Consider the following 24,960-nt stretch of genomic DNA (forward strand, 5'->3'; position numbering starts at 1 on the left):
CATTGTTTAATGTTTTGATAGTACGGTGCTTTTTTTCTGTTGTTTTTTTTTTAGATTTTATTTTTTTCATGTTTGGTTACTTATTGTGAGAGAAAGAGAAACAGAGCATGAGCAGGGGAGAGTCAGAGAAGGAGATAGAGAATCCTAAGCAGGCCTGATCTTTACCTGTGCCGAAATCAAGAGTCAGATGGCTGGGGCACTTGAGTTGCTCAGTTAAGCATCCGACTTCAGCTCAGGTCATGAATTCATGGTTTGTGAATTCGAGCCCTATGTCAGGCTCTCTGCTGTGAGTGCAGAGCCCACTTTGGATCTTCTGTCCCTCTCTCTGCACCACCCCCCAAATACATAAACGTTAAAAAAAAGATGCCTAATTGACTGAGCCCCCCAGTTGCCCCTAGATTTTATTTTTAAGTAATCTCTACAGCCAAGTTGGACCTCAAACTTACAACCTTGAGATCAAGAGTCACAGGCTCTATCTACTGCGCCAGCTAGGTGACACCCCTTTTTGTTATTTATTTTATTTTAGTTTTTAGAAGTAGACTCTGCTCAGTGTGGGGCTTGAACTTACAACTTCAAGATCAAGAGTTGTGTGCTCTACTGACTGAGCCAGCCAGGTGCCCCTAAAAAGTTTTATGATAACTTTTTTGTTTTTTTAAATTTGTATTTAAATTTTGGTTAGTTAACATACAGTGCAATATCGGTTTCAGGAGTAGAATTCAGTGGTTCCTCACTTACACACAACACCTACTGCTCATCACAAGTGCCCTCCTTCGTACCCATTATCCATCTAGTCCATCTCCCACCCACCTCCCTCCATCCACCTTCAGTTTGTTCTCTATTGTTAAAGAATCTCTTGTGGTTTGTTTCCTTTTTTTTTTTTTTTTTTTACTCCCTTCCCATATGTTCATCTGTTTTGTTGCTTAAATTCCATGTAGGAGTGAAATCATATGGTGTTTGTCTTTCTCTGTCTGATTTTGGTTGACATAATATGTTCTAGCTCCATCTATGTCATTGCAAATGGCAAGATTTCATTCTTTTTGATGGCTGAGTAATATGCCATTCTATGCGGGCGTGCCACCTGCCCACCCACCCCACATCTTCTTTATCAGTCAGTGGACATTTGGGCTCTCTCCATAGTTTGGTTATTGTTGATAATTATGTGTTTTAGTATCTGACAGGGTTCATACTTTTCTCCAATCATTGCTCTGCCTTTTCAGGATTTTTCTAGCTACTCTTGCTTATTTATTCCTTCTAATTAACTTTATAATTTGTTTTCCCTCAGGAAACAATAAAACCCTGAAGGTATTTTCATTAGGATTCCATTAAATTAATAGATTATCTTAGGGAGGACTAATACCTTTTTGGTGGTGAAGCATCCTTTCTAAGAATATGGTTTGTGTTTCCTGTTTGTTCACTTTGTTTCTTATAGTAATGTTTTAGACTTAACTAGGTTTCCTATTGTTTATTGTTAAATTTAAGCCTGTTTTAATTTTTGGTGTTTAAATGGGATCTTATTTTCTATTTTTACTCATTTTTTTCCATTCATTATTATTATTTTTTTTACCAGTGGTTATTGTAAATATGAAGGCTTGATTTATATGTTTAATTTTATATCTTGCTATTTGACTATAATTTCGTATTATTTGGAATAATTTTTCCATTAATTCTTTGGGATTTTTCAATTAAATAAATTATTTGCAAATTGAGCTGGAGATAGTCTTCTGCTGCAACCCTCACACCTATCCCAAATTGTTATGCCTTAATTGCTTTCTCTCATCTAATTGCATTGACAGATACCTATATAATTTTATATAGTAGTAGTGTCCTTATTTTTCTTGGCTTTAGTGTTTCCCCACTAAGGTGTTGTTTTTTTTTTTTTTTTTTAATATCTATATATATGAGAGATGTAATTTACATGCTGTAACGTTTACCTATTGCAACTGTACAATTCAGTGATTTTTAAAATAAATTTGTAGGGTTGTACCATTACTATAATCCACTTGTAGAACAGTTTTGTTATTCCCAAAAGTTCCTATGTGTTTGTCCTTTTACAGTGGCTTAAATGTTGGCAGGTATAGGATGATATATGCGTGTGTATTTATATGTAAATATGTATATCCTATGCGTGTATAAATATATTTTTATCATTTTAAGGAATTATTCATTAATTTCTATTTGTATTAAATTAAAAAAAATTTTTTACTCTTTATTTTTGACAGAGAGAGAGAGACAACATGAATGGGGAAGGGGCAGAGAGAGAGAGAGGGAGACACGGAAACCAAAGTAGGCTCCAGGCTCTGAGCTGTCAGCACAGAGCCTGATGCGGGCTCGAACTCACAGACTGCGAGATCATGACCTGAGCCGAAGTCGGATGCTCAACTGACTGAGCCACCCAGGCGCCCCATATTAAATTTTTTTTAATGTTTATTTATTTTTGAGGGACAGAGTGTGAGTGGGGGTGGGGCAGGGAGAGAGGGAGACACAGAATCTGAAACAGGCTCCAGGCTCTGAGCTGTCAGCACAGAGCCAGACATGGGGCTTGAACTCGTGAACCGCAAGTTCATGACCTGAGCCTAAGTCAGACGCTCAACCGACTGAGCCACCCAGGTGCCCTGATTAATTTATATTTCATTGCTTGCTTTACTACAAATGAACGTTTAAAAGTTTTATTGTTTGATAAACATTTTCAATCAGTGGGCTCAAATTGTTGTCTGTCTTGGCATAGTGAAAATGAAGTTTCCTTGAAGTGTGGTGTTACAATAAAATTTTTTTTTTCTATGAGTAAAGAAAGGTAACATTTCATATTCTGAAACATTTGTTCCATGTTGTTTGGTGAAGAGGATGGCATTCCCTGTGGATATGCTGGATACTTGCAGTCATGAAGAATTGGAAAATTCTGCTGAAGATTACATGTCAGATCTAAGGTGTGGCGACCCTGAAAACCCTGAACGTTTTTCTCTTCTCAATATCACGGTAAGGTGTGCTAAGGTGATTGTAATCAGTCTTTTCAGTTGAGTTTATATGTGAAATCGTATCTGCTTACTTTTTAAAATGTTAACTACTCACTTTTGAAATTTTTATCAAAAGACTATTCAGTAAAGTGAATAAATATTGATTTGTTGGTATAGCAGTATGATCAAGTTTTAAAAAAACACACTCTACAGGTTATTGCTTAATATTTATATTATGCCTTTAAAATTATATGTAAGTTGTGTAACAGTTTGCTGAGACTGGTTACGGGATTTGAGCTGACTAAATTTAGATTGAGAATTTGTGATTTTAGAAGGTTTTTAAGAAAGAAAAATCAGAACACTAAATTGCACATTTTTGTACCACAGATCTTCCTTTTCCTGAAGTACTAGAATCAAGCTTTCTAATTAGTAAGCATGATATATTGTGAAAGAAAGATAATTAGACTTGGAATTGTTAGAATTTCCCTGTGAACTAGATGGTAGGCAAATTCTCTAACCTTTATAGGCCTTGTAGTTTTCTTCTAGTAAGTGATGTTTAAGGGATTCTTTAAAGTCTCTTCTTGTAAAGCACCGGTATTTTATAATTATCTGAATTGTAGTATCATCTGTAAGTGGGGAATTATGGTCAGATTAATGAAGGTAGGCAAACCTTAGAGTTTCATGTATCTCACTGGAAAAACCGATTTACCTGTCTGTTGTCTTTTGCTATAAAATGGAGTTTTTTTCCCGTGAAATTGTGTAACAGATAATAAACTAGTGTCTTTTTTAATGAGTTTATATGTACCATATCATGCCTTTGTTTTTATTTGTATTTGTGGCTAGAGTACAATAATAATATTTATTGAAATAAACTTCAGTTTTTTGTCCCCGAAGATAATAAAATTCTTGCAAAAGGGAAGTCTGATACAATTTTTTGACACGAGAAATACCTTCTATGAAATTACATAATTAGCATTAATGTAGGAAAAGTTTAATATTTTGGTAGAAGCATGTTGTTTTTGTCCTATATTTTCTTATTTTTTTTTTTTTTTTTTTTTTTTTTTTAATTTTTGGGACAGAGAGAGACAGAGCATGAACGGGGGAGGGGCAGAGAGAGAGGGAGACACAGAATCGGAAACAGGCTCCAGGCTCCGAGCCATCAACCCAGAGCCTGACGCGGGGCTCGAACTCACGGACCGCGAGATCGTGACCTGGCTGAAGTCGGACGCTTAACCGACTGCGCCACCCAGGCGCCCCCGTCCTATATTTTCTTAATAGACTTTTCACTAATCTTTACTCACTTGTCATTTCAGATTCCTATTAGCCTGTCCAATGTAGGCTTTGTACCTCTTTATGGTGGAGATCAGACTGAGAAAATTCTTGCTCTCTTTGCACCTGAGGACTCACTCACAGGTACTTTTTTTTTTTTTTTTTTTTGCTTAATAAATGGGGCACATTGTATTATAAAGTGTAGATATATTTATCTATATAAACCTTATCAAATAGTAATATTGTATGCTATAAGACTTAAATGTTAATAATCATTTATTCTATTTTTAGCTGTGGCACTTTACCTTGCTGATCAGTGGTGGGCTATTGATGATATTGTGAAAACATCTGTCCCTTCTAGAGAAGGGCTTAAGCAGGTAACAAGATCCTGTATTTAAAAGTGTTTCTTATGAGGCCATTTCACAGTTTGTTTCCCATTAAACATTGATAGTTCTTAAAGTTATTGAGCACTTCTCCATTTTAGTATGACCAGGTTGTATTAGATGATTAAAGTTTCATTGTTTTGATGAAGCTGGTACTCTGATTGGGCTTCCTCAGTTTTATGTGGCTCTGAATGTATCTGAGAATTAAGTGATGAAGAGTGAGTCTCTATGGGTTACTTGAATGGTAGTTACCTGTATTGGCTTCAGCTTCTGATTTCCGTATAGGGTAGAGAAAAACCTAGTTCCCTCCGTGTGTTTGCTTAGGTTCTCTGTCTCTAGGAGAGACTGACCAGGAACCTTGCCTATCAGGCCCATTTCAGGTGGTCTATTCAAGTGCTCTACACAGTGGAATAGAAGGGAGATCCTCACTAGCATACTTCCAGGCTTTGTCCCTTTTTTTCTGTCCTCGTCACCATCTTCTCATTTCCTTCGAGGAAGACATAGATGACCTGAATTCTGCATGCCTCAGTGCTGAATGGGAGAACCAGGCTGTGAAAGGCAGAATTAAGAAACAAAGAGGATCTAACGTGATGAAAAGTAGTTACCCATAGGTTCAAAAAAATAACTGCACATGTACATCGTGAAGAATAAGCTAAAACAGCGCATATGAAAACGATTGGGGGCTTTAGTTAATTAGAAGTAAAATGAAGGTAAACAAAAAAGCTAATACAAGAACTGAAGTTTATATAGCAAAGCCCCATTGTTTTAGCAGTTATCTTCAGTGTTTTTGTCTGTAGTATCTTCAAGCCCCAATGGGAAGAGAGATGATAAGGATCTGGAGCATTTCATGAGTGAGAACTGGAATGGCAAAAGTACCCAAAATTGCATTAGATCAGTCCTTTCTTTCATTCGTTCCTATGTTCCTGTGGTAGGAATTTAGGGGAATGTCATGGCTCTCTTCAATTATTTTTAGACTGTATGGCTCCAGAGTATCAAAGTACAGTCTTTGGCTGTAGTCAACTCAGTATAAAGAAGAATTATATACTGGTCAGAGCTGTTCAAGGAAGGAATGGGTTGCCTGGAAAGCAAGTGAGCTTTGTCATTTCATGTGTTGTTTGGTATCTGACATCTCCTAGTGTGTAGTATAGTTAAGGGTTTTTGTTTAGTTTTGAGAGGAGTGTTGGTATATGGGTTAATGCTTTTTTTCTCCACTCACCTAATTATAAGGCACTCTTGTTTTTCTTCAAGGAGGCTTGAGGAGAAATACCTTATGGGTAGTAAGTACTCTTGTTTTTAGTAGTGAAAGATGTCTGTGGGAGGAAAACCCCATTGTTTGATGTCAGAAAGTTGGTGAGTGGTCCCTGTGACCATGTAACCCTGCATGTAGGAAGTGAGGCTCTGTTTCTGTTCTGTGACTGCCCCAAGTTTGTTTTTTATCAGACTTGCCTGGTACCACTGTCATCACTCATCTGATCTGGCAGAAGGGTCTGTGGGTATGTATGTGGGGTGAGGTGGGTGTTTCTTATAGTTGTCTAACTATAGACATGACTGTTAAATGAACATTTTACCTGGAAAAAATGAGAGAGATTCCTTTCCTAGGAACATAATTATGGATTTCCTCATCAAGTAAGGTAATGGTTCTTAAAGATCTAGAGGATAACAGGAAGCTTTCTTTTTTTCTTTTTTTTTTCTTTTTTCTTTTTTATTTAATATTGAGACTGGAATGGGGTGAAAAGAACTGAAGCAGTAGAGGTAGCCTGGGTCTAGGCAGCTGGTAGCAGAAACAAAACACTTGAGCGCTAAGGAAGAGATGGCTAGATCATTGGTACATTGGAAATTAGTTTTTCCTGTTTTAGAATTTTGCTGAGAGGCACTATTTCCATGCCTATGTGTCTATAGAAATGGATTGTTGTTGGCATGAGTGGTTACTCATCACTTTTACTGTGATGATAAGTTTAAGAAATCATTATTAGTGTATTTAAAGTGCTTTGTGCATGCCAGTATGAGGTGTGGAAGCAGGGAGCAAGGTGGATAGCATCTCTGAATGCATATCATAACTGTTGTGCCTGTGTCTGACTCTCTTTCCAGGTGAGAACTCTTGGGGAGAGAGTGGTACTGTATGTTCTGAATCGAATTATTTATAGAAAACAGGAAATGGAGAGAAATGAGATACCATTCCTGTGCCATAGCAGTACTGATTACGCTAAGATTCTGTGGAAGAAAGGAGAGGCCGTTGGGTTTTATTCAGTTAAGCCTACAGGTAAGTCTTTAAAAGTTATTTAAACTACATATTATGGAAGCTTCCTTTTTAGACCCCAACTGTATCTGTATCCTTTTAAATTACTCTGTAGAGTTTAAATTGACGTGATTTTACTTAGTATTTCTTAGGAGTACTTTGATTCTACCTTTCTATGTAAAAGAGGATTGTTAGGAAAGTCTTTTGAAAAAAAAACAAAAATAAACATTTGACAGAGGGTAAGATTTGTACACATATGTGTAAAGAGAGGTGTACTTTGAGCCTCTGATTTGGCTGTCTTGACTTCTTACCATGCCCTTCTCTCTCTCCCTCTCCCCCCCCCCCCCCCCTTTAAATTTTAGTTAGTTAACACACAGTGCAATATTGGTTTCAGGAGCAGAGTTCAGTGATTCCTCACTTATACAACACCCAGTGCTCATCACAAGTGCCTTCCTTACTACCTATCATCCTTCCCTTAATTTAAAGTGGTTGTTTGATTCCTGCTGCTGTCACCATTACAGGCTCCTTTTAAAACTACTCTCTACCTGTGGACCAAATGCATGGCCTCTGTCTGCCTCACACAAGTGATTAAGCCTGATTTATTAAAGGCAGCTTTGCTAATTACCATGAAAAACAATTTATTTCGAGAATTTAGACAACTTTGAAATTGTTAATCTTCCGAAGTTTGGATTTTTTTAAAAGTTTATTTATTTTGAGAGAGAGAGAGCACTCGAGTGCACAAGCAGGGGAGGGGCAGAGAGAGAGAGAACCGAAATAGGCTCTGCACTGTCATTTTGGAGCCCAGTGTGGGGCCCGAACTCACAAACTGCAAGATCATCACCTGAGCCGAAATTGAGAGTTGGACACTTAATCAAGACTGAGCCCCCGAGACACCCCTGAAGTTTGGATTTTTGATCCTAAGACTTAGCTATACCCTATTCCTAAAAGATGGGTGCCACTTCATTTTGCTTTACCTATTTTCCTGCTGTTTCAGTTCCCTGGAGGTACTGAAGCCACAAAGCTCTAACTTGCTTGATCTGTGTATACATATATACCCACCACATAGCAAAGTCGGCCTGCTCTGTACCTTGACCGGAAGACCTTTCGTAGAGAACACTCAGATTAATTTTTGGTCTTTTTTACATTTCACACCTTCCAGATTTAGCTTTTTTTTTTTTTTTTTTGGTCTGATCAAGTTTGGAACTAGCTCATAGACATTTGGAGCACATATTAGTTTATACTTATTTATTTGGAGCTTTGCTTTAGATGAAAGGCACACAGTTAAAGGGCATAACATTGCTCTTTGAGTGTTTCTGATCAGTACCTGATTCCAGCAGCGTGCTTCTCTTCCTTTTTCATGCTCATTTGGGCTCCTTCTCTCCTCGGTGACCTGGCCTCTAGTTTTGCTTGTTCTGGTAGTTAACTAAATATTATATCCTGGAGTTTTCAAGTGCTGCTTGTCTACCACTTTTAGCACCTTCCGCAATTTTCTACTAATTGCATTACCTCCTTACTATTTATTTTAGTTCTTTCCCACTTTTAAGTTTTGGCTCTCATCCACCAGATAACAATGCAATTAGGTGTGCTTATACCAGACTTTGAATTAATAATCATTTAATTCAATCTGAAACTATTATTTTTTTTTTAAAGGAAACCCAAGTGTAAAATATTTTGGAAAAATTGCTCAAAACAAATACTAAAGCACTTTCTATTTTATTTTTTAATTTTCTTATTATTTATTTATTTTTTTTGTAATTTAACTTTATTTTTTATTTTTTAAAGTTTACATCCAGATTAGTTAGTATATAGTGAAGCAATGATTTCAGGAGTATCTTCCTCAATGCCCCTTACCCATTTAGCCCATCCCCCCTCCCACAACCCCTCCAGTAACCCTCAGTTCTCCATATTTATGAGTCTCTTCTGTTTTGTCCCCCTCCTGTTTTTATATTATTTTTGCTTCCCTTCCCTTATGTTCATCTGTTTTGTCTCTTAAAGTCCTCATATGAGTGAAGTCATATGATTTTTGTCTTTCTCTGACTAATTTCACTTAGCATAATACCCTCCAGTTCCATCCACGTAGTTGCAAATGACAAGATTTCATTTGTTTTGATTGCCGAGTAATAGTCTGTTGTATATATATACCACATCTTCTTTACCCATTCATCCATCGTTGGACATTTGGGATCCTTACATACTTTGGCTATTGTTGATAGTGCTGCTATAAACATGGGGGTGCATGTGTCCCTTTGAAATAGCACACCTGTAGCCCTTGGACAAATGCCTAGTAGTGCAATTGCTGGGTCGTAGGATAGTTCTATTTTTAGTGTTTTAAGGAACCTGCATACTGTTTTCCAGAGTGGCTGCACCAGCTTGCATTCCCACTAAAACACTTTCTGATAGAAGTATTCATAATCTATGTATCAGGAAAAAAACTCCCAGTAACAAAAAGATAAAATCTTTATTAAACAAATATGTATTGAATGAAAGCCTTATGATATTACTCTTTATGATTTTTAAGTTAAATAGCATATTGGTATATTGGGATATTTGTTGGGATGTAAAATTAGTTTTGATATATAAAAGGATTTATATATATATTTATATATATATATAAAAGTATATATATATATATACATTTAAAAGGATTTACATATATATTTATATATATAAGGATTTACATGTATTTATATATATAAGGATTTACATATATATTTATATATAAAAGGATTTACATATATATTTATATATAAAAAGGATTCACATATATATTTATATATATATAATGATTTATATATATATTTATAAGGATATATATTTATATATGCTTATATATATATTTATATGTGTATATAAAAGGTTTTATATATATAATAGGATTTGACTGTTTATGAAGTCAAATCCTATTACAGTGTAATGAAATTTAAGAAACTGTATAATTTTTTTTTTTGTCTCAAGTACAGAGATCACTGTGGGAGACTTAGAGTTTGTATGGTTTTGGGGTTATGGAGATGTCATTATTAAAAGTAGGTTTTTACAGTAGCTTGTGTGAAATCTGGAACATAACTCAAAGGGAATTGACAGAATTTAATAACATCATTATAACAAAAGATTTTCTGGTCCCTTCTATAGTTATTGAGTATTTTTATCTATTAAAAAAGGAATAGGATTAGTGCTGAACCTTGTCTCATTCTGGTAGTAAGTAATATTCATTAATGGACTTATAAACCAAAAAAAAAAAAAAAAGTGAGATACATCTATTTCATTCAAGATACATTTTGAGTAAAATTTTATTTTTCACCTAATAAGTAATTTTCCATTTGTAGAATACATTTATGTTTTGATCCATTGTGTACTATTATTAATGATGATAATAACCCAAAATTTATTTTGGTTTCATAATTAGAACTGTATGGTCACAAGAAATTTTAAAAATCTATATTTGTGTACAGGTATGTTTTTGCACTGAAAAACAGTTGAATAATCAAGTATATAATCCAAGAATAAAAGTACATTACATGATGATAACATTCTGTAGAATACATATAAGAGAAATAGAAATTCAAGGAGAAAAAGGAACATCATAACATTTTTGAGTGTTAAGGAATGGTTAGTTCAATAGTAAAGGAACAGTTAAGGGGATGATAACGGTTATCAAATTGATAATAGTTTCTAGGGTCCGTTAGATTTATTAAAGTGATATAATTTTTGTTTATCTTTAATATTATTAATTGTAAAGGGAAAAAATAGTACATTTACATAGAGAATCATGGCAGACACTCTGTTAACTAATAAATCATGGTTAATATCACCAGGAGTAACACCTGTCAATATCATGGACTCCTGATCTCTGATGTACTGAGAAGGGCATAACATGATTTTTGGTATTTTTGCCCAAAACACATAACCTTAATTTTATAATGAGAAGACATTTGCAAAGCCAAATTGAAGGTTATTCTACAAACTAACTGATCAGTAATCTCTAGAAGTGTCAAGATCATGAAAGACAAAGGTGGAGGAATTATCAAAGATGAGAACTAAAGACATATTAAACGAAATCCAGTATGGAATCCTAGATTGGATTTGGAAACAGAAAAGAGGCAGTAGTGGAAAAAGTGGTGAAATTTGAATAAGGTTCTAGTTAATATTATTTTATCAATATTCATCTCTTGGTTTTGATAATAGTACTTTGATACTGTAAGAAGTTAGCATTAGGGGAAGCTGGATGAAGGGTATATTGGACTCTGTATTTTTGCAAGATTTTGTAAGTTTAAAACTTTTATAATAGTTTCTTAGAAGTTGATATTGGTAATATGATAGAAATTCTATCCTTGAAATTATAGAAACTTAAGAAAATTTTAGATGTTACCAAGAGATGTGAATACGTGGTATTTCAAAAAGTTTTTAAGGTTACAACATGAGCAAAAATGTTTGAGGAATTTGAAGTGGCCAAGAGAAAAAAATTGTTTGTTTTCTTTTTTTAAAAAATGTTAGTGTTGGTTTTAGAGAGAGAGAATGAGAGTGTGAGCAGGGAAGGGTCAGAGAGAGAGGGAGACACACAAGCTGAAGCAGGCTTCAGGTTCTGAGCTGTCAGCACAGAACCTGATGCAGGACTCAAACCCACGAACTAGGAGATCATGACCTGAGCTGAAGTCAGATGCTTAACCTACTGAGCCACCCAGGTGCCCCGAGAAAAAAAAAATTTTACAAATACCAATGTAAGTGGTTCGTCTTGGAAAGGTCCCAGTCAGATCATCCTTCTGTGAAGCTCATTGTCAGCCGTCACCACTGTGCACACAGAACATCTAGTCAGCTTTTTAATGTCTCATTCCTAACTATGAAGAAATTGCTTAGTTAGGGAAAGCCACTGATAGGAAATATAGAGACCAAAAAAGAATTAAAGCAATTTGGAAGAGACAGACAATGCAGAAGCAAAACAACTGTTAATATAGTCCTTACACTGATGAAGTGAGGACAAGATATATTAAAAGAATGTGAACAGAGCTCTTGGAAATTCAGAATTACAATGTATGAAAGATAAAGTTGAGGAAATAGCTCAGAAAGTAGAACAACTACAACATGAACCCTAAATGATGGAAAAGAGGAAAGAAAATTACAGGAATGGTCTGAAAAATAGGTGTTTCAAGAGAGAACAGAGAAACTGGAGGGGAAGAAATGACCAATGAAATAATTCGAGAAAATTTCTCAGAACTATAGAACATGCATTTCCACATTAAAAGGACCCATTGAGAATCCATCACAGTGAATGAAAATAGACTCATACTGAGCTAGTTTAGTGTGAAATTTCAGAAATCCGGGATAAAAGAATTTTGTACATCTCCAGAGAATGAGAGAAGCATATGTACAAAGGATCAAGAATCAGAAGGATTAGATTTCTCATCACTGCTGAGCACAAGAAGTGAAATAGTGCCCTTAAGGCACTGAAGAAGTGTGGTTATGGTGCAGTTGGGACTGGGTGTATAAATGTGTGGAAGAGGTAAACTCTCCCCTTCCTTACTGGGAAGTCTGTTGATGGTGCCTGGAATGGAAACATCAAGAAAAGTAGTAAGTTAATTAGAGATGGAAGTAAATACCAGAAAGATCAGTTAAACAGTTTCAGAGTGGTCATTCCTGGGGAGCAGAAAATATTTATGGATCACAGAGGCCGTCATGGGACTGCTTTTTTTTCCTTTGAGTCTCAAAGGACTGTTGTGCTCTAAACAGTATGCATGTAAAAGTTTGATTAAAAACAAAAGTGAGGGGCACCTGGGTGGCTCAGTCGGTTAAGCGGCTGACTTTGGTTCAGGTTATGATCTCGCAGTCCATGAGTTCGAGCCCCGCATCAGGCTCTGTGCTGACAGCTTGGAGCCTGGAGCCTGCTTCAGATTCTGTGTCTCCCTCCCTCCCTCTCTAGCCCTCCCCCGTTTGCGCTCTCTCTCTGTCTTTCAAAAATGAATAAATGTTAAAAAAAAAAAAAAAACCGAAATAAAAGTGAACATTTAAAAAATGGAACTACAGTAAAACCTTGGTTTGCAAACATAATTTGTTCTGGAAACTTGCTTGTAATCCAGAGCACTCCTATATCAAAGCAAATTTCAAGAAACATTGGTTCAGTTCTGATCATGTGGCATTCGGTGTCGCATACTACTTGTATTGCAAGACATCGCTCTCATTTATCAAGTTAAAATATATTAGAAATGGGTGCTTGTCTTGTGAAACATTCACAGACCAAGTTACTTGTGATGCGGGGTTTTACTATATTTCCAGAATCTAATCAGTGTCTACCACAAAACCTAGCTGAACTTTTTTTTTTCTCTTTTTTTTTTTTGAGAGAGAGAGAGAGAGAGAGAGAGGGAGAGAGAATATGAATGAATCCCAAGCAGGCTCTTGCTCAGCGGGGAGCCTGATGCAGGGCTTGATCTCACTACTGTGAGATCATGGCCTGACTCGAAATCTAAGTTAGATGCTTAACTGACTCAGCCACCCAGGTAGCCCTCTACCTGAGCTTTGTAAGTCCTCACAGCATCTGTAACGATAAAAGCATTGTGCTAACTAGAAAACTACTTAATGAAAAATATCTGATGTAGTTGTGAAAAACAAAACAAGAAACCTGTTTGTTAATTCAGTGGTTAATTCAGTGGAAATTTTATAACGTTGCCCTTTGTCAAGATACAGAAAAGATGTAAATTTGTGTAAATCACATATCACATTTTAGCGTATATAAGCTGAGAGAAAAAAACAAAATGGAAGACACTGTCATTGGTTGCTGTTTGGGAAATGTCCATTATTATTTGGTTTCAGCTGTGAACCACCTTGATCTAATTTGAAGACCCATATTTTTGGGGAAAAAAATGAAGATCCACATTTTTGGAAAGTATAATTAACCATATCAGGGAGGCACAATCTAATCAACAGCTATCATTTTGTTGAGTCACTACCAAAGGGACTTATGATCAGTACTAAGGGACATATGTTTGGTTTTTGTAACCCTCATCTGTAATAATTCATAATGGAAGCGTTTTTTTCTCTCTCATTATTTGCTAGTCAGCTTTCTTTATGATTTTTAGATCTTTTAGTTGAGATGATCTGTTGTCTTCCCTCCTTTTGTGGGCAAATCACTCACCTCCTGTTCACTGAAATTCCTATCTCTGGCCCTTCTGTTTTTAAAGGAACATCAAACTGTGATATAAAATGGTAAAGATTGGTAGTATAGGTAAAGGCAAAACGTAGCAGAAATTTGTGTTGGAGGAGTGAGATTATATTGTAGGGCCTTGAGTCTGTCTAGGTATAATTTTTTTTTAAAGGAAATGAACAAAGGCACGGGGAAGTCTCAACCACTGTTGGCTACCCGAAGTGTGTCATTGGGAAATGAAGTGGCTACTTTGTTTTCAGGTGAATTTCTAGCCATCTAAAAAGCCACATGCTTTCCAATAAGGGCTCTGTTTATTAGGGAGATATAGGGGTGCTTTCATTGTCAATATAGACACAAAGATGGCTGGTCTTGGGTTCCTCTGCCTTCAAAGCACCAAAAATCTAGTGGATGAGACAGAAAACTATAGTCATTAAACAGCTACTTATAATTTAGTTTGGTAAGTACTGTATTCGAGTTATCAAACAGGAGTCACTGAAGAGTGGAGCAGCAAATTTTGCCTAGAGGAAGGTGTCACTGAGGAAGTAATAATTAAAAGTGGCTTTTAGTAGGCAGAGAAGGGGAGAAGGGCAAGAACTTCTTAGTAAACTTATAAATGGGACATAAATACATGAAAGAAGGCACAGAGTCATGAAAATTGAAGGTGTATTTGGGACGCCATCCTGGATAAGCTGGTGGGACTAAAGGGTAGGGAGGGTTGAGTGGGTGAGAGGTAAAGATGGAGGTCCCCTTGTGAAAGGTCTTAAATGCCATACTAAAGTTTGGAATTTTATTGGCAAAGAAGCTATTGATTTTATGTAAGGGTAACATGATTAAATATTTTAGTGAGATAATTTTTGTAGGACTTGGTGATTGGGTAGGGAAATTGTATTCTCAAATCAGGGAAGTCAGTTAATTGGGAGCTATTTTAGTGGTCCAGGCGTAAGAAGGACTGACATTAGGGATGCGGGAATAGGAATAGAGAAGGAAACAGATTTGAGGGAGATTTTTGGGTGGACAGAGTATGATGACTCCAGTCTGTATGTCGAAGGGGAGGGGAGGAACCAGTGATGACTTCCGTGGGTTTTGGCTTGGGTGCCCGGGTGGGAAGATGTTAAGATGGGAGTACGGAAGGAGGAGTGGATTTGGTAATACTTGAGTTCACTTTTGACATGTAAAGTTCAATGATCCAATGGGACATCTAAGAGATAGTTAGAAATAGAAGTTTGATCGCATGGGGGAGGTGTGGATTTTGACAGAAGGCAGTGCAATTCTGCTTATTATCTATGCATGAGTGTATTTGTAGATGCATGATTTTATGATTTTGTGGTAAGTAATCTCTGCCTCCATTGTGGGGCTCAAACTCAACCCTGAGATCAGGAGTCGCATGCTCCAGTGAATGAGCCAGCCAGGTGCCCCAGAAATCAGTGTCATTTTAAAACAAAGATGAGATCAGTCAAAATGCTTGTGTAAAGTGAGTGTGTGTTTATGAATATTGGTGTGAGGATATAAGTTACTGGAAGCAGCGTGAAGTAAACAAACATAACTGTGGAGGGAATCTGCCTGGGGAAGGTAGTATCTGTTGAGATGTGCTCACTGATTTCCTGACAGTTAAAAAGGAAATGTTAATCTAGTGGGAGATAAGAGAAAGGGGAAAGTTAGCGGAAGCTGCCAACTGTCCACTAAATATTTGTGCTTCATCTTCTTTATTCTAGTCATTGGCCAATAGCTGCACAGTCAGGAATTATATTTTCCACTCACTTTTGAGGCTAAGCTAGGTGGGGCTGTGTGACTAGTTGTTCCCAAAGTGATGAAAAATGGTATGTGTGACAGAGCAAAGTGGTTAAGATGCACTGCTTTTCTCCATCTGTGGGGAAGCCACAAGATAGAAAGAACTTGAGTTCCTGTGGTAGTCCAGTTTACCCAGTTTCCAGTATTTATGTGCTTGTGTAGCTTGCTTGAATCTGAGCTGGCCTTGTGACATGGTTTACCAGTAGAAGGCAGCACAAGTGACGCTGTGCTAAACCTTAAAGCCTGGAAGTTTGTACTGTTAGAAGCTAAGTCACTATGTCAGAAATATGACTGCTTTGAGACTGCCATGTGGTGAGGAAGTCCAAACAGCTGCGTTGAGGAGAAATGAGGCTCCCAGCTGGTAAGCCCAGCTGCGCTTGTAGTTCAGAAGCTAATACACTGTATCTTGTGGGAGTGAAGCCATTTGGACTTTGAGCTGTTTCATTGCCCCATCTGATACCATGTGAGAGTTGTGATAAATGAAGCAAGTTTTTGTTATAAGCCAGTACATTTTGGGATGGTTTGTCGGGCAGCAATAGGTGACTGAAACATTTCTTGGATGGTTGTGCATCAGAAAACTAACCACTTTGCATTAATACCTATGTGGGACTGCTACTTAAGCAAAAATAAGTCTTACGTTAAGCTTTCCATATTGGTTTGTTAAAACAGCTAATGTTACTAAAACTGATTTATAGAGCATTTATGCTGTGATGAGACTGTGATAAGGATACTTGACTAGTGGTGTATGACAAGATCTCTCATGTAGATATAATCACATTGTTTGTTTAGAATTCACTTTAGGGGCGCCTGGGTGGCTCATTTGGTTGCGCGTCCAACTTCAGCTCAGGTCACGATCTCCTAGTTCATGAGTTCGAGCCCTGCGTTGGGCTCTTTGCTGACAGTCAGAGCCTGGTGCCTGCTTCGGATTCTGTGTCTCCCTCTCTCTCTGCCCCTCCCCTGCTTGTGCTCTGTCTGTCTCTCTCTTGCAGAAATAAACATTAAAAACATTTTTTAATAAAAAAAGAATTCACTTTATGCATGCATTCTCTGGAGACAGTCACACACTGATGCCTTCATGAGACATTAAACCAGTTTTTATGAAGGTGAGGGAAGACATATTCCTGGTGGACAAAGAAGAAATGGTGATTCCATGAGAACAGAAAGCCACTCAGTTGGGGCAGAATATCTGTTCTTGAATTTGACGCATAGACCCTGAATGATATTGTCAAATGTTATTCATCTTTTAAAAATTATTTCTAAGTGTTATATAGATAGGGGAGGAAGGAAAGGAGGAAGAAGGTGAATAGGAGAAAGAGGAAGAAGGAGATACTGAGAGAGAGTAAAAATTGTAAAAATTCTCCTTGTGAAACTTAGATTTTAGAGGAGTTAGCAATGAACAGAGACAAGTGGACAATGCTGCGAAGAAAACTAAAGTAGACAAAAGAATGGAGTGTGTGTGGGAGGTAGTGTTTTAAATAGAAAGGTCCACATACGCATCTCTGAAGGAAGTAAGGGATGATTAGATACGTGATGTTTCAGGTGAAGAGGTTTTCAGGCAAAGAACTGAAACGTAGAAGCCCTGAGGCAGAAGCAAGTTCAGGGTGTTTCAGATAGAGCAAGAAGGCCAGTCGCTATAGTAGAGGGAGTGAGTGATATGGGGATAGAGAGAGGCAGGTCCATATCTTAAATTGTCTTGTAGGCCAAGGAAAGAGTTTGAATTTCTTCTGGTAATGAGAGTCCATTGAAGGGTTTTGAACATGGGTGCAATGCGATCTGAGTTTTGTTTAGAATAAATAATTAACTCAATTGTATGAAAAACCAGGAGAGGAGATGCCGGGGTTGAGTTTAGTTCGTTAAGAGGCTGTTGCACAGAGGCCCTGGTGAGAGCTGATGGTGGCTTGGACAGGGGAGATGGGGTAGAAGTCATCATATTTGAGATAAATTATGAAGTTACTGCTGCAGGATTTCTGATGGATTGTACATGGGCTATGAAGGAAATGAGTTAAGGATGAATTATAGACTTTTTGCTATGAGTAGCTGGGTGGGTGGTGATGAGGCTTACTGAAAAGTTGGTAAGGGAAGATCAGCTTTGGGGAGTTTCCATGAAAAATCTGATTAAAAATCATTTATTGGAATCACAGGTATAAATTATTATTCTGTTTTGTTTAAATTTTAATAGCTTTATTGAGGTAGTATTCACATTTCATACAATTCACCTATGTAAATTATGCAATTCAGTTTCTTTTTCAGTAGGTTCACCAAACTGTACAAGTATCACCCTAACCAAATTTAGATCACTTGGGTCATCTCCAAAAGGAAACCTTGTACTCATTGGCAGTCACTTTAAACTCCCTCAGCGTCTGGCCTTAGTCACCCACTAGTCTGTCTCTAGATTTCTGTCTCTCTAAATTTGTCTATTTTGGACATATAAATGGAGTCCTACAATAATATAATCAGACACAGTAGTTTTTTGTGTCTGACTTCTTTGGCTTAGAGTACTATTCAAGTTTTGTCCATGTTGCAGCGTGTTAATGTTATCACCACTTCATTCCTTTTTAGGGACAAATACTGTGCCCTTGTATGGATGTACCAATATCGTCTTTCATCATTTGATGGACTTTTGAGTTGTTGCCACTTTTTGGTTATTATAAATAATGCTGTTGTGAAGATTTGTGTGTAGGTTTTTGTGTGGATGTGTTTTTATTTCTCCTGGGTATATACCTAGGAGCAGAATTGCAGGATCATATGGTAACTCTAAGGTTAGCCTTTTGAGGAGCTGCCAAATGGTTTTCCAAAGCGATTGTACCATTTTACATTCCCACCAACAATATACCACGTTTCTCCACATCCTCACCAATACTTATTTTTATCTATCTTTCTCATTTTAGTTAGTTTAATAGGTATGAAGTGGCATGGCATTATAATTCTGAATTGTATTTCCTTAATGGCTAAGAATTTTGAGTGTCTTTTCATGTGTTTATTGGCCATTTCATGTATATATGTCTTCTCTGGAAAAATGTCTTTTTAGATCCTTTACGCAACCATTTGTAGATTGGGTTGTCTTTTTTGTTTTTGTTTTTGGTTTTTTGTGTGTGTGTGTGTGTGTGTGTGTGTGTGTTTCCCCCTTCAGCTTTATTGTGGTATAACATGCAAAAATTGCTAGTATTTAAAATTGATAATTTATTGTGTTTTGATATATGTATACAAGCTGTGAAACTATTAACCACAATCAAAATAACAACCATATCCATTATCCCCAAAAGTTTGTTTGTGTTTCTTGGTAACCATCCCTCTGCCCACTATGAATCCCCAAGCAAACTATCTATTAGTATAGATTAGCTTGCTTTTTCTGGAATTTCATAAAATGGAATCATTACATTATGTACATTTTTGTTTTAGTCAGGTTTCTTTCACATTAGTTAATTTAGAGATTCACATATCATGAAATTCACTCTTTAAAAAAACTTTTTTAGATATTTATTTTTGGGGGAGTTCAAGGGGGGAGAGGGGCAGAGAGAGGGGGACGGAGGTTCCTAAGCAGGCTTTGCACCACAGCAGTGAGCCTGATGTGAAGCTTGAACTCAGAAACCACAAGATCATGATCTAAGCCCAAGTGAGATGCTCAGCCGACTGAGCTACCCAGGCTCCCCAAGGAATTTACTCTTTTTAAAATGATTTTTATGTATTCACAAAGTTGTGCAACCATCACCATTATCTAATTCCAAAACATTTTCATCACTTCAAAATGAATGCCTGTGATCATTAGCAGTCACTCATTTTCTTCACCCAACAGTCCCTGGAAACCACTAATCTACTCTCTATGTGCATTATTTATCTTGAAAAAGCTTTTTTAAATCCTTACTTTATTGGCTTAAGAACACAAGATTTACTCTTAACAGATTTTTAAGTGTAGGATATATTATTAGCTATAGGAATAATGTTATACAGAGGATCCGTAGAATTTACTGATCTTATATTAATGAAGCTTTCAACCCATTGTTTGGCAACTCGCCATTTCCATCTCTCCTGCCTTGGTGACTACTGTTTTCTGCTTTAAGAGTTTGACTCTTTTAGATACCTCTTATGGTTGGAGTCACACAGTATTTTTACTTCTGTGGCTGGCTTATTTCATTTAGCATGATGTCCTCAAGGTTCATTCATGTTGTCATATATCACAAGATTTATTTTTTATTTTTTTACATTATTTATTTTTGAGAGAGTGAGAGAGCGTGTGTGTGCGTGTGCACACCATCAGGGGAGGGGTAAACAGAGAAGGAAACAGAGGATCTGAAGTGGAATAGAGGGTCCTGATGTGGGGCTCTAACTCAGGAACAGCAAGATCATGACCTGAGCTGAAGTCAGACGCTTAACTGATTGAGCCACCCAGGTGCTCTATAAGATTTATTATTTAAAAGGCTGAATATTATTCCATTATATGTGTATATCGCATTTTCTTTATTGACTCACCCATCACTAGTGGACATTCAGGTTGTCATACCATCTTGGCTATTTTGAATAGTGCTGAAATGAACATGGGATTACTGATATCTCTTTGAGATCCTGATTTCAATTCTTTTAGATAAATACTCAGAAGTGCCATTGCTGGATGATATGGTAGTTATATTTTTGATTTTTTGAAGAACTTCTATATTGTTTCCATTGCGGCTGCACCATTTTGTATTATGATCAACAGTGTACAGGGTTCCAGTTTTCCGTCACCAACACTTGATGTCTTTTTGTTTTGTTTTGTTTTGTTTTGTTTTGGTAATAGTCATTCTGACAGGTGTGAAGTGATACTTCTTTATTGTTTTGATGTGAGTATCCCCAATGATGAGTGACATTGAATGTTTTTTCATATACCTGTCAGCCAATTGTATGTCTTCTTTGGAGAAGTGTGTATTTAAATCCTTAGCCTATTTGAAAAGATTTTTTTAAATGTTTATTTATTTTTGAGAGAGGGAGAGATAGAGGGAGGGAGGGAGGAGGGAGAACATGAGCCAGGGGAGGGGCAGAGAGAGAGGGAGACACAGAATCCAAAGCAGGCTCCAGGCTCTGAGCTGTCAGCACAGAGCCCGATGCAGGGCTCAAACCCACGAACTTCAAGATCATGACCTGAGCCGATGTCACATACTTAACTGACTGAGCTACCAAGGCGTGCTCCAGTCCTTAGCCCATTCTAAAATACAATTTTGTTTGTCTTTTTATTATTGAGTTAATAAGCATTCTTTATCAATTTGATACACAATTCTTTTCTGGGATATATAATACGGAAATATTTTTTCCTATTTTGGGGTTGTCTTTCACTTTCTTGATGGTGTCCTTTCAAGCACAGAATTTTTAAATTTTGATGAAATACAATTTATCTTCTTTTTCTTTGTCACTTTTGCTTTTGGTATTTATCTAAGAAAGCTTTGTGTAATCCAAGGTGATAAAGATATATTGCTATCTTTTCCTCTAAAGCTTTATAGTTTTAGCTCTTATATTTAGGTTGATAATCCTTTTGCATTTAATTTGCTCATAAGTTGTGAGGAAAGGAGTCCAACATGGTTTTTTTTTTTTTTTTTTGCTTTTTTTTTTTGCATAGGTGAATATCTTGTCATCCCAGGACTATTCATTGGAAAGGCTATTCTTTTTCCATAGAGTTGAGCTGGAGCCCCTGTCAAAAATGATTTGACTATAAATATAAAGTCTTGTTTCTGGACCCTCAGTTCTATTCCAACTGATCTCTGTATCTGTTCATGTGCCAGTACCATACTGTCTTGATTACTGCAGCTTTATAAGATTGAAAATGGCAAGTGTGAATCCTCCAACTTTGTTTTTCATTAAGATTGTTTTTGCTTTTTGAGGTCCTTTTCAATTCATATGAATTTAGGATCACCTTGTCAGTTTCTTTTCTTTTTTTTAAGTTTGTTTGTTTGTTTGTTTATTTATTTATTTATTTAGAGAAACAGCATGAGCAAGTGGGGAGGGGCAGAGAGAGAGAAAGGGAGAGATTCCCCAGCAGGCTCAGTGCTACTCTGTGCTCTGTTTGTGAGATCATGACCTGAGCTGAAATCAGGAATCCATGCTTAACCGACTGAGCCCTCCAGGTGCCCCAGACCATGACAATTTCTGCAAAAAAATGTAGCTGAGAATTGTCAATTTTTAGGTCAATTTGGGGGAATATATTGACATTTAATAATTATAAGTCCTCTGACCCAAGAACATGGATGTCTTTTCATTTATTTAGATGTTCTTTAATTTCTTTTAACAATGTTTGCAGTTTTCAGTAAGCATATTAAGCTTTGCAGTTTTTTTGTTAAGTTTATTTGTAAGAATTTTATTATTTGTTAATGCTGTGGTAAATTGTTTTATTTAATTTCATTTTCAAATTGTTCATTGCTGGTATATAGAAATATAATTGAATGTATATTGACCTTGTTTCCTGCATCGTTGCTGATGTGCCTTTTATCAGTTTTAATAATTTTTTTGTGGATTCCTTAAGATTTTCTATATACAAAATCATGTCATCTGAAAATGTAGCTCTACTTCTTTCTTTTCAGGCCAGCTGTCTTTTGTTTGCTTTTCTTGCTTAATTCGAACCTCTAGTACAGTGTTGAATAGAAGCAGTGAGAATGAAGTTTTGTTTTATTCCTGATCTTAGGAGAAACCGTCCAGTCTTTCATCATTAAGTGTGATGTTAGCTGTGGGTTTTTCATAGTCCCTTTATGAGGTTTATGAGGTTTAGGAGATTAAGTATTTTTATCATGAAAGGTGTTGGGTTTTGTCAGATGTTTTTCTTTTTCCTGTTTATTGAACTAATCATATGATTTTTGTTATATTTAAATTTATGTGAGCACTTCCATTCTTAACGTTGGAAAAGTCTCATGTATTAAAGAAATTAAAGATGGGTGATCATCCTCATTTGGATAGATGGTAGAAGCCTTGGGAGTAGGTGAGATTTCCCAGAGAATATATGGAAGAAGGTGGTCAAGTTGGAACTTTGAGGATTATAAGTATTCAGTCTCCCATGTGCAATGCTAAATTTAATTTAATTTCAGTTAGTAAATTTAATGAAACTTCATCTTTCATCTAAGTTAGCAGGTTGTGGTTTTGCTTTACTAGATAATCGAGTAGAACTTGTATACAAAGTACAGTTGACCCTTGAACAACATAGGTTTGAACCGTATGACTTCACTATATATGTATTTTTTTCAATAAATACAGTACAGTACTGTAAATGTATTTTCTCCTTCTTGTGACTTTCTTAATAACATTTTCTTTTCTCTAGATTCCTGTATTGGAAAAATATAGTATGTAATACATATAACATACAAAATGGATGTGAATGGACTGTTTGGTATTAGTAAGGCTTCCAGTCAATAGTAGGCTATTAGTGGCAGGTGGATTTTCAGCTGCTCAGGGGTCAGTGCCCCTGACTCCCAAGTTGTTCAAGGGTCAACTGTATAAATATTTAAATAAAGGAAGAGAATCTGCATGTTTTTTTTTTTTGTTTGTTTGTTTGTTTTTTGTTTTGTTTTTTTTTTTTTTTTGCAAGGAGCATCTATGTGGTAAATAAATAGAAGAATTTTAAACTTTATGGACACTAGTTCCATAAACTTTAACACTTGAAGATGCTGGAATTTACCTCTTCTCTACTCGAAGAAATGTTTGTGTGAAACAAAAAAAATCAATTTGTGGAAAATTTCTGTCATGAAATTAGGATTTTTCTGTAAGGAACCTGAAACTTGTACAGTAGTGAATGGCCATAAATCCTCAGGCTCCATATTGAGAATTAGAACCAGATAGTGCTTTTACTTCTCATTTTTTCTTTGTCCTTTGAACTACTAGTGCTTATGAAGTAATGTCTCTTTTGATTTCAGAATCACTATTAGCAGTTATATTATAAAAAACCTCTGATTTCAAGGTATTATATATAAGTTGATTATGGTCAAAATAGCTTGTTGCTGAGACTACCTGTTAGACTTTTACAGGTAATTTGTATATTTCAGCTTTGTGAGTAAAATTGACAATTAAAAGTGGTACATACTTAAGGTGTACGACTTGATGATATATGTATACATTGTGAGTCACCAAAATCAAGCTAATTAACATATATTGCTGCACATAGTTACCATTTTCTCTTTTTTTTTGTACAGTGATAACATTTAACTTCTTCATAGCAAATTTCAAGTACACAGTATTATTAACTATAGTCATTATTTAAGACCTTTTAACCCATAGATATACCCTAACCAAATGTTGGCAGTTAAGATCCAAGTAATGTGAATTTCCTATTGTAAACTTAAATTAGTTGATAGTCTTGGAGACTGTTACTGAAATTCTCCAATTTAATCATAAGTAATTCAAATTATTTGGTTCAACTAATAAAAAATCTTGTTATATTGACCAGTTCATCAAATAAGATTGGTGAAAGTCAATTTGTAAGTTGTTTGTTACCTGAAATTTTGTTTCCTCCTTGAACTGCATTATTGGAATTTATCTCAAATAATATGAATAATCTGAGAACAGTAAGTTATTTTATTTATGGCACAAAAAGAGTAGAATATTGACTGATAAATATGAACTAATTCTAAAATTAATATAGATAAGTGTGGGATACCCTACCATGATGCCCACAACTTATGTACTGTCTTAAAATGTGTTAAGGTGCTAACACATCTAATTAGAGGGTCAGAACACAAATCAGGGTTCTTAAAAGACAAACCAGTATACCTGTGTAATAAGAGGCATATTTAGTTACTATAAATTATTTATCCTGTTTAACCTTAAACATACAGGGTATTTTAAAAAATAGACTCCCAGCAAAAAGATTGCTAACATAGCCATTTCTAAGACCAGTGTTTCCATTTAGTCCTAATCTATAGTCTTTAAAAATCTGGAGAACTAATTTGCTTCTTTGCCATCATGAAGTAGACAAAAATGAGACTGTACTCACTAGAGAAAAAGGGAAAAGATGGGTGTTCAGGGACCATAGCTGGAATGAGATACTTTGTGTATTATAACCTATATGCAGCCATCAAATACTCTTTCAGTTCTAAAATGTAGTAATTGATGAGTTTTTTTTTTTAAATTTTTTTGAATGTTTATTTTTGAGAGAGAGAGAGAGAGAGAGAGACAGAGCATGAACGGGGAAGGGCCAGAGAGAGGGAGACACAGAATCCGAAGCAGGCTCCAGGCTCCGAGCTGTCAGCACAGAGCCCA

At 36.1% G+C, this 24,960-nt stretch overlaps 1 protein-coding gene across 9 annotated transcripts in view; it reads left to right on the forward strand.

Moving 5' to 3' along the window:
- The window catches only part of FAM169A (family with sequence similarity 169 member A), a 99,613-nt gene that overhangs the window by 38,736 nt on the left and 35,917 nt on the right, over positions 1-24,960 (forward strand). For 8 of the 9 annotated variants that reach the window (XM_060635535.3, XM_060635534.3, XM_060635540.3 and 5 more), the window contains 4 exons: positions 2,839-2,973; positions 4,265-4,364; positions 4,512-4,597; positions 6,692-6,863. In XM_060635535.3, coding sequence (XP_060491518.3) covers positions 2,842-2,973; positions 4,265-4,364; positions 4,512-4,597; positions 6,692-6,863 — 490 coding nt within the window. In that variant the 5' untranslated portion in view covers positions 2,839-2,841. Of the gene's footprint in view, positions 1-2,838; positions 2,974-4,264; positions 4,365-4,511; positions 4,598-4,643; positions 6,097-6,691; positions 6,864-24,960 lie in introns of those variants that run through there. The other variant, XM_060635543.3, reaches the window with a different exon arrangement.

The sequence above is a fragment of the Panthera onca genome, chromosome A1 (assembly GCF_046562875.1).
Source record: "Panthera onca isolate mPanOnc1 chromosome A1, mPanOnc1 haplotype 2, whole genome shotgun sequence".
NCBI lineage: Eukaryota > Metazoa > Chordata > Mammalia > Carnivora > Felidae > Panthera > Panthera onca.